Source organism: Rattus norvegicus, chromosome 19, assembly GCF_021556685.1.
Source record: "Rattus norvegicus strain SHRSP/BbbUtx chromosome 19, alternate assembly SHRSP_T2T, whole genome shotgun sequence".
NCBI lineage: Eukaryota > Metazoa > Chordata > Mammalia > Rodentia > Muridae > Rattus > Rattus norvegicus.
Genome location: NC_141552.1, coordinates 28,128,951 through 28,139,887, shown reverse-complemented (window position 1 = coordinate 28,139,887; position 10,937 = coordinate 28,128,951). Strand labels below are relative to the sequence as shown.

At 44.5% G+C, this 10,937-nt stretch overlaps 1 protein-coding gene across 1 annotated transcript in view; it reads right to left on the bottom strand.

The window, feature by feature from the left end:
- Nucleotides 1-407: 407 nt before the first annotated feature.
- Nucleotides 408-10,937, bottom strand: part of LOC147999334 (uncharacterized) — a 52,697-nt gene continuing 42,167 nt past the window's right edge. Inside the window, exons 4-5 of the mRNA XM_087596590.1 lie at nt 796-901; nt 408-678 (exon numbers count right to left, since the gene is read on the bottom strand). Coding sequence (XP_087452716.1) covers nt 844-901 — 58 coding nt within the window. The 3' untranslated portion in view covers nt 408-678; nt 796-843. The remainder of the gene's footprint in view (nt 679-795; nt 902-10,937) is intronic.

Genomic DNA, 10,937 nt, shown 5'->3' with positions numbered 1-10,937 from the left:
TCAGTAAGTTCCCTGTGAACACACATCGCCTGAGATCTCTCTATTTGATTGGAGGTGATCCTGTCCACCTAATACAGCACCTCATGTGGAATAACAAAAGCCACCTGCAGGAGCTGTGGTGATGACTCACAGGGTAGAGCATCTGCTGCTCTCTCAGAAGAACCACATGGACCCTAACAATTGGATAAAGCATGTCAGTTATTACATCACAAAGTGTGTGTCCGAGACACAGCCACATTATCCACACAAAAGACACTATCACACTGGGTACCCCTTAGTGACTTTGAATTCTCTTATTAGCTCATACTCCATGGAACATGCAGAGATCCATCCGTAGCTGTCAGTTCTAGGTCCACAGGAAGGGACAGAACCCTTGAGTAAGAAAGATGGTCTTAAGAGTCAAGAGATAGAATTCAATTTTTATTCATAACAAATACATTTTTACAACAAAACAGGATTAAAATGAATAAAAATATTTAAAAATATTTGAAAGTAAAAATAGTAACAAGAACATATAAATATGAAACAACAAAAAGAAAACTTCAATTAAAATCATAACAAAAATATTTCTAAAAGCATATTCTTAACGAACATTTAGAAGCACAGATGTATTGCTGTTTCTCCTCTAGCACACATAATGAAAGGCGGTCCCCCAAGCTGTCTCTCAAGTGCTGTTTTCTGAGAAGAAAGTAAGACCTCAATCAGTCAGGCTGGCTTAGTGGTATATAAATTTAGGGTCTCTAAGAAATGACAAATTAACTCAGAGGATGAATACTCATCCAAAAATGTTGTTACCATTCAGGATGTTTGTCATCAGAGACTCCTGAGAAAGCAACTTATTCTTCAGGAAGCTCTCTTACTGGGGTGTGTCCAATTCCAGCTCTCTTGCACTTTCTGAGACCTGGGAGAGGAAGGCAGTTTTTCAGACACTGATTTGGTGGGGAAATGCAAGCCAGCTGTCAGAATGCTGCCTTCTACCACCTCAGTTCTATTGGACAGTCGACATGGACATTTTAAGTGATATCATTGTTGCTAACTCTGTGGGCAGGGCAAAATCTCCAGAGAGCCTCAAAGTAATGTGGGCTGCCAATATGGGACCCAGACTTATACCAGTGCAAACCAAGAACAGGGCAATGGCAAGAGACCTCATCGGGTTGCAGGAAGAAAGGAGATGTCCATATGTCACCAAGGATAAAGCCAATGACAAGGACTAATTTGACATTTGCACTTGGTTCTTATCCCAAAGGTGCTTCCTACACAAGAGGTCACATGACCACAGAGTGTCAATTGTTCAAGAACCAAGAAATTGTTCAAAACTCTACATAGGATCCAATCTATCACATGGATATGCAATAATGAGATATGTTATTCATCTGTCACCATTTCTTGCAGACCCAGGAATGAAACAAGAGCATTTGGAGCGATTCCTACCTCTTCTTCATGGATTTCTCTGTCAGAAACCTCAGGCGATCTCTCAGGTCATTTCTCTCCTCAGTAATGAGCTGCAGCTCTTTAATCAGCCTCTCCTTTTCCTTCATGGCCTGATTCTTGCTTAGTTCAGTGCCAGGGGATGATGTTTCTCTCCCAGCGTCTGTAGGTAGAAGAACACAAGTGAACCTGCATGGGGAGAATGCATAGAGTGTTCATAGACCTCAGTGAGGCCTAAACAGGAGAACAAGCCAGGAACCCAGTGTCACTGCTAGGCGATTGGTCTATGCTTAAGAGGCCTCCTCAGTGGATCTCAGTTCTCCCACTACTCTATAGAGACCAAGAGACGTAAGCATCCAGGTGTTCCCTATGCCGGACATCACGTGCTTACATGTACCACGGAGATGGCTTCTCCAGGATTATTATCAGCTGAACAGGGTACAGCTTGGTTTCAGGACCCTCACTCCTGTGGCTTCAGAACTCAGATGATAAATTCACCATCCACAAAACTTGAGTGATTGGAGACACTCAGATGTCCTACCCTGATACTCTAAGCCAACAACTTTGGATTTAAAACGCATTTCCAGGGAGGATATGTTCAACAGACTTATCAGTGTCCCTATGTGAAATACCAAATGCCCCAGAAGTGCGAATAGGTTACAGGCTGAATCTTGGTTTACACGTTCCAAATAGTTTTGGTATTGTAGAAAAATTTTTGTAACATACAACCTCTAATATATAAAGCAAACGATGACCCTGCCAGTTAGAAGAAATCAGAGAAGGTCTAAGAACATAAGGTTATTGCCTGGAAAACAATCTCTCCCTGTTACTACTGTCAGATACCCACTGTATTTAAAGAAGCAATGATAGTGAAATACATTGCTGCCCTGTCTAAACTCAGAAAAGGTGGACCCTCCATGACTACTGATGGTGTTATTATATCAATGTAACAGAACAAATGAACTGAAAATAAAGACCAGAAGTTCACAGTATAATAGCATTGGCCTTACCATAGCCTCCCAGTGGGGATGGGGAAACTAAAGTTCTGAAATCCTTGACTTTAAGGAATTGTGATATTCGTGGAAATTCAATTCCTTTTCAGATGCTCCAGTTGTTGTGGCCCATTGCTAGAAAGGTCAGCTTAAGCCTGCAGCCACCCTGGCAGGAAGCTCAAAATACACTGCCCAGAACTTACTCCACATTCCCCAGAAGTGCTGTCTTTGTCCATCATTACTTTGAGACGAAAGGCCAGACTCCTTCACTCTAGTCTCTCCAGAATCGACGTTCCCCCTCCCAAAAAGCTTGCGAAGACGGGAAAACATGTCTTAGCTTGTAACCGCCAGACTCAGACTGAGAGAAACTAGGGCACTGGTTGTCACTACAACACTGGTGACATCACAGAGGATGGCAGAACTCTCTAGGAGACAATAGAATGTCCAAGAAGGGACAGCAGATGTCATGGGGAGCAGACTTTGTCTCCCTGCTAATGTTCTCCCTGTACTGAGCATAAGCAGAGGTGCCCTTTCCAGGAGACTTTCCTGGGGCAGAGCCACTGAGCATCTCCTGCTTCCAAAGCCAAATTTTCCTCAAGGCTTGATTATAAAAAACCTTAGTAATCCCTATGCATCTAAATGAATGTTTCCTTTCAAATCTTTCCCAAAAAATGTCATATCATAACTCAAATTGTCCTCATTCACCAATGTTAGCCATTAAAACGTCCTGAGATTTCACACCAGCTTGAATATGCAGTCAAAAGTTCTCCTGTCTCATTCTGTACAGGTGCTTTATATCACATCAAGAAATAGTCTGCATGGTAGGTTACAACATGCGTGTGTATTAGGGGAACACTCATGAAATCATGTGCTTAGCAATCGACAATTGCCAGAAAATTCCTTAGGAGAAAGAGTTGAAGTCTTTAAGGTGCTAGGAAAAGTGTGGAGACCAGTTGGCAGAGGAAAGTGCAATATTGGAGACACCAGTGAAGGGAACTTCATGCTGCTTGTGGGGTTCTGCTCTTTGCAGCAATGTTGCCAAAGGAGCACTGCTCACAGGCCTGAGTAAGATATACCATGAGCTTTTATCAGAAAAATAAAATACACAAGAGATACAGAGGGTGGCACAGAAACGTCTAACATGAGGCTATAAACATCATTAAGTGGATAGAGCAAGGTCCCAGCACCTGTACACTGGGAAATGGCCACCCCACCAAACACAAAAGCATCTATCATAGTAAAAAATGAATACTTTATAGAATGCACCCACTAACACTGATTGATCACATCCTTAGTTCAAATTTTGGGGGCAAATTCATGGCCTTAACTATCTTTGTCTCAACTTATATAGCAAAAAATAAGAAAGAATGAGAAAAGAAAAAGTCAAAACTAAAAGCTCAAGCTTCTCATATGAGGATTGCAGGAAGTGTTATATGGGAGTCAGTTCTGATTAGGCCATTTTAGATAGAACAGTGCATAGTGACCCTTAATGTGATGGGCCCTATATAAAGCTTTTTGCAATATTGGAATTTTAACAAACCTCATCCAGAACGTACGGAAGAGGCACCATGTGATCAGCATGTGATCACCATGTCCTTACTCTGTATCAGGTTATTTTTCTGCATCCTTGATTGTCAGGCATATAACAGCAACAATCCGAAACAGCTGGTAGACATGGAAAAACATGGCTAAAACTATTGTTGGGGGTTACACACCTCAACTGTGAAAGGCTAATGCTGTCTGCACAGTCCTTGGAGGCCACTCTTATAAGCCTATTTATTGCAAAGTGAAAGGAGGTTTATCTGAGCTCAAAGTGATCCTGGCCAGCCAGGTAGAGGGCAACATGTGATACTTGAGACCCTGTTTTAAACGAGCACAGAAATCCACACTTCATTCAAAGCATCATCCACGAATTCTCGATTATTTACCATTCTCTCCCTACCAGCCGTTCTGTTTGGAATGGTAGAAAACAACTGGAACTGATCTTTCTATTCTAAGGACCTTGATCTCTCTTTTTTTAGGTCCACATTAAGAGTGCATACAAATGGACATCACCATCTGAACATCATAGTATTATCTACTCTGTATATGTAACATAATACTGTGCCTATGACAGTCTCAAGCGTCCTTGAGTGTTGTTGCCCCATCAAGAAGTGTGATGTTCTGAGTTCAAACCCCAGTGATGCTTTAAAGGGACTAGAAGAAAGCCATCAGAGATACTCCACTTCTTTGTCCTTAGATTAAATCAAGTTGACACAATGTGAACCTGGTGGGCTATTTAACCATGCATCTTTCTCCCAACCCCACTTCCACGAGTTCAGTCCATGGCAGAATTCATCCCCCACCATCCTAGATATTTCTTTGTATATTTATACAAGAGCCAGGTTTCTTTTTTTTTAATAGAATTAGTTGTAGGCAATCAACTGCTGCCCTATGTGAGAAATGATTAGTATCTATTGCAACTTACCACAGTGTATTTGTGTATACAAGTACATTATTGGAAATCCAGCATTACTGAGGGATTGGAAACCAGTGCTGTGGCCTTGCCTTTCTGTGCCTAGTCCTGGCTCACAGGCAGCAGGGGGCAGACCTTGAGTTCCTCTTCAGGGACAGAGTGATGTTGAATGGGCACTGAGCAGGCAGAGAAACACAGCTGAGGCAGCTCCTTTCAGTTATCAAACACATCATCTCCTTCCCATCTTAAGGGCTACTGCTGAGGTCTTGCCCCCCATACCTACCTTAATAGCAGCAAATTTGTTACACAGCAGCCAGCTCTTTCCTATTGTTCTGTAATATGCCTCCACATCATGGATGCCAAGAAAAACACTAACAAAGAACAAAAAACTCTGACGTTGAACTGTGTGGTGCTGGTCACATACCCTGTTATGTTCTGTATGTTATGAGGTTTGTTAATCTTAACAAGTTCCCCAAGTGTATTCTTCACATGGGACCCAATAGATTCAAGGAAAATAGGAACAATTATGTAAAATGGCCTGAGTCACGGCCCATAGACCGAAGCATTTCTAGCACTTGTGCATGAGCCCATGTGGATTTTGCAATGTGCTGGGCCTAGCAATGTCCAGTACACAGTTGTGAGCTGTTGCTCTGGTTGAACTGTATTGGTGTGTGCATTAATAAACTACACCTATTTAAATGAATTCAGTGTTCCTGTGGTTTGAATCCAGACCCCTTGACACCAGATCTTCCCTTCTGCAGCACTTGGGAAAAAGGCTAAGTTTAGGAAAGGTGACGTCTTGCCATAAGTTATGTGACAAGAGGGATGGTGAATGATCCCTTGTGATAAGAATCATGGACACACAAACACACACAATGTTAAAACATAAAAAGCTCCTTGGAGTATTCACCGTGCCTGGATAAGTGGTGACCATGTGAGGGAAACACATGTCCATGTAAGCACACCTGTTCACATGTGCTGAGCAATGCCCAGCCTGGTCTTGAGCTCACTACCTGCCCAACGATGAGTTTCTGCCCACCTGGTCTTCTCAGAGCCAGGCGACGATTGTTCCTGCCATTCCAGTTCTGTTCCAGTTTCTCATGCCACAAACCTTCTAGCTTGAATCTCACCTACTGACGCAGGAACCTAACAGCCTCCAACCCAGTGAAGTAAGTAAACTTCTTCCTGACATCCTCAGGCTTGGTGTCCCCCATGAGTCACAGGGAGGAAGGATGGCATGCACCAAGGAGAAGGGCCATGGGCAAGGAGGACAGGATCATAAGTCAGTCATCACTGACACCAGCAAAGTGTGTGCTTCCGAGCTGGCTCTGCTCATTCTTGTCCCAGTGGCAGGACTTAAGAGTGGTGCATACCTGTCACCCAGCACTCAGAGATGTCTGAGGCATGAGAACCAGGAGTTCATGGCCATCTTAACTAATGGTGAGATCAAAGCCAGCCTGGGCTACATGAGACTCAGTCTCAAAGCAGGCAACGAGGAACTTGCTATATTTGAGCAAGGAAGCTGCCATCCTCCTGGGTTCTAAACATTCACTGCAATACAGAAAGATGCTAGGGCTAGTGTGGCAGAAAGTAGGAGACAGAGGAGCCAGGTTAACCCTCACTAATCTCCTCATGCTGTGTGAGCAATGAGGAGAAGGTGCCCTATACACTGTGGACAGGATGGTCTCTCAGACGGTTCAGAAAGCAATGGTGGCCTCCAGCAATTCTCCACTTGGGTGTGACTTTTGTCTTATACGTGTGTGTTGACAAGCCAAAATATAAAATCCATAGGTGACTGTGTAAATTCAACATGGTCCAGCCATGTGCTGGAGTATTATTCAGCCTTACATAGGATTCAGATTCTGACCCTTGAACAGGAATGAGAATGGTAGCCATTCTCCTAAGTCAGACCTCCAGACAGTGCAAAGACAAACTAACACTGTATGACACCACTGAGGGCTGCCGTGTCACCAATTATATAAAGACAGTAAGCAGGAAGGTCTACAGAGCTCCAGGGGTGACAAGGGGTTGTGAGGTTGGAGGGTAGGTGTGTAAGTGGGACTGAGCCTCAGAGGAATCAGACATGGCTGCAGAATATGCATGTGGCTGCCTCCCATACCTGTGGGTCCTGCCTCCTCAGAAAGGCAAATACAGCAAAAGAAAGGAACAGAGGGGATAGGCTCTGACCTCCTGTAGACACACACAAATGACGTGACAGAATATGCACCCTGCTGCTTTGCTGCAGGAGCAGCTGAGCATCCAGAAGGTTTGAAAGAGGCTGGAAGGGCTGAGCATGGCACTGAGTTCAAGGAGATAGGTTTAGGTCCTGGGGAACCTATGGTGCCCAGGCCCCATCCTGCTGATACTGAGGGACACAGCTGACATTCAGGGTGATGGCTGGGCTGGGATGGGGAATAGGCGTCCACTCTCACCTGCCTCAGCTTGAAGATGTGCTGGGTGAAGTAGGACTGCAACTGCTTGTTGGTGTAGTTGATGCAAATCTGCTGGAAGCTATTCTGTTCAAAGTCCTCAAATCTGAATATGGCCAAGACACCAATGGGCAAGCACTGGGAGACAACGTTTGGTTATAGCCGGGGCCTCCTGGAAGACTAGCCCTCCTGAGAGGAGTTGCAGCAGAGGGGGTGTGTTTTCCTGACCTGTTTGGTACCCAGTGTTTTTTACCAAGGGTTCCTTTATTACTTCTTGATGGAACCAGGCCTGCACATATCCAGGAAGCATTGGGGTGGAACCTAGGGCTTGGTGCCCACATGCTGGCATCGCTGAGGGTGAAGCCTAGCCTACCCCACTTCCAGACACCGAGTGCAGATGCCTGGGTTCCTATATAATGGCGGTTCTTACCCTTCCTAACACTGTAACTCTTTATTTCAGTTCCTCATGTCGTTGTTATCCCAACATAAACTTATTGGAGAGCTACTTCATAAGTGTCACTTTGTTACTGTGAGGAATTGTAGTGTAAATGTCTGGTGTGCAGTAGCGATGATGTAGAACCCACAGATTGAGAGCAGCTGCTGTAGAGGATCAGAGTCCTCTGCCAGCCCTGGTGTTTGCAGAGATCCCGTGGGTTCCTAGTCTCCATGGCTTTCCCAAGGACAGGGTTTATTATTGGCCGTCTCAGGGCCCGGAATCTCACAGAAACAGCCTCTCCCATGTCCTTCCTGTTGAGGAGAGCGTGGTTGTTCCTCAGCACAGTCCAGTCAAACAAGGCGCGGTATAGACACTTGGCCAGGGAGTCTCCTGCAGTTATGGCCTCTGGACAGAGGGGTTTCTTACCTGGGGTGGGGCAACCATGCCAGGTACAGGCAGTGATGCTCAGAGTCAAGACCTAGTTTTGTCTTATTTTCATAGACAAAGTTGCCCAGGCTGGCCTCGAACTTGCTGTGTAGCCAAGGATAATTAAACAACTGATCCTACTGCCTCTACCCCCCAGGGGCTGAGATTGCAGATGAGTGTCACCAGAGCTGGCTTGTCACAGCTGCTATACGGCTCTAAGTCAGGGGCCTCATGTGCAGGAGTGTTATGACTGTGCCATCCCCACCCTGCAACCAGGGTTTTCACCTTTCTCCTACTGAAGTCTGCTTAATCCTACTCTGGCCCCAGGACACAGCAGCTGTGGGAGACTCAAAACCTGGGGCTTCAGCTCAGCATGGGTACACAGCATGGCATGCAGGATGTATGGTTGTGAAAAAGCCAAGGAAGTGCTTCTCAGCTCACCCCCTGCAGGAGTGTCTAGTCCCTCCTTCTCCCCATGGACGCAGACATCTGCTTCCAACTTCCCGACATGTCTCTCTGGTTTTGACTTTCCTGGATGCCATGTCAATGCCACCACACAGAGTGCTGCCTCTACTGGGGACACTCACACAACCTCTCTGGGGGACATCTGAGCCAAGCAGGGATTGGGTGCACTGCAGAGAGGTCAAGTCATGTCGTGAAGTACCTTGTCCCACAAAGGCTCACTGTTCAGGGAGTTGACTGGAAAAGTAAGCTTATGCCCCTGGGCAGGGTCCCCATAGGGAGTGTCCCACACCCTGCTATCAGGTCTATTCCTGGTGCCATGCAAATTCAATTTGCAAGACCCAATGCTCTGGAAATGTCAAGAGCTAACGGAAATGTACCAGGAAGTGCACACCACAGCAAGGGAGAGGATGGCACAGAGACCTATGCTATGGGTTAAGGGGCACGGAAAGGCCACCTCGAGCACAGGGGTCAGTCACCTCTTTCACAAACAAGGAAAAGGTCAATGCTCTCAGCTCTGGGAGCCTAAAGGGCTCTGTGGCTCCTAAGCCCTGCAGCTGCAGCCAGAAGCAGCACTGAACAGGATGTAAATGCTGAGGATGGCGATGTCAATAAAACTTTATTTACAAAACCAAATTGGTGGTGGTGGTGGTAGTGGTGGTGGTGGTGGTGGTAGTGGTGGTGGTGGTGGTGGTGGTGGTGGCGGCGGCAGACTGGTTCATTTCAAAGTATGCTGGAGTGGCATGGCCACTGAGCATCGGGAATCACAGAAAGGAATGAGACCGGAGACAGGGCTCCCAACACCCTAGACATCGACCTATGGCACTGGAACAGGGTCCCTGAAGGTAAGTCTGGACAGTCAGATAAGGTAAGTACATTTTATTACAAGGAAATGGGACAAGATAAATCTTCTCTTCATCTCGCTATGCTTAAGCATCTTTAAGAGTGCAGGGAATTCATGTCTATCAGTCTGGTTTAGAAAAGTGTTTAGAGACAGCAAGAGTGCACTCCATGGTTCCCTGACGAGGGTTCCAGGGATTCTGATATCTGGGTCAAAGTGAAAGTTAAGGTGAAAAAGGCTGTTAGGCAGGGCAAAAAGATTCCAATTTCTGGTCTCTTTGGGCTGTAATTTTTACTGTGTTCAAGGCCATGAATGCAGACAGGGTAATAACGAATACAGAACAAGAAGCTAGAGCTTCATTAAGACAAAACGAAAGTAAAAGTTTTGCCCTCTGCACCACTGCCTGAAGCAGGTTTTTCTAAGTCGTTTCCCGAGGATGGCATGTTGACCATTAGATTCATACGATGATGATGACAAATTCACCTGCTTTTTCTTTTCCTATAATTAGGCCAGCATCGATTCAAGGTGTGGCCCAACCGACTTATTATAAAGGATGATACTGGTTGGTTGAAAAAGGTAGTAGCTTTCTATGAACCATGTATTAAGTTTTTATGTATATTAAAATTAACATTGGAAAGAACAATGGTAGGAGAGGAAGCTGGAGGGCAACTGCTGCAAATGCTTGCTTTTGAAAATGCTAATGAGGAGTACAGGAGAGCATTATTACCTATAAAGGAGACGGGGGATATTAATGCTTATATGAAGGCATGCAAGGGTATCTTTTCTGAAAATGGAAAGATGCATATTTGGCATGTATTGATCCAGATTGAGTTATTAAATTATATGTTTAAATACTCTTGAATATCCTACAGGCGCTTTCGCTCAGGATGAGTTGCCTTTAGAATGGGTTTATATTAAATAAAACTTTAACCAAACATTAACAAATTATGAGGAACAAATTTCTTTAATTATTCAGCAAGGCATACAAAGACCTGTTACTCTGTGGGGATATGATTGTGCTGCTATTGTTTTCCCATTAAGCAAAGATATTTAATGCAGATGTCTGAGGTTTTTCAATTAGCCATGATTTCTTACACTGGAAATATTGAATTTCATCCTCCCCATAGTAAATTGTGGGATTGCTTTAAAAAACAAAAAAAAATTGATAAATGCACTAATTTCTGTTGATCCATTACCATCAGCCTTTACTGTGTTTACAGATGGCTCTAAGACCAAGATGGCTTATTGGACCAAAGATTAATTTTGGGGACAAGAATCTTCTTTTGGGTCAGTACAACAAAATGAATTATTAGCGGTAATTAATGTATTCCAGGATTTTACTCAGGATGTAAAAATATTATAGCTGAGTCCGCTTATGTTGTAGGAGTAGTACAGAATATTGAGACTGCTGTTGTTTCTACATCTAAGCCTATATTAAATGTTATTCTCACATATTAAAGGCCTATTG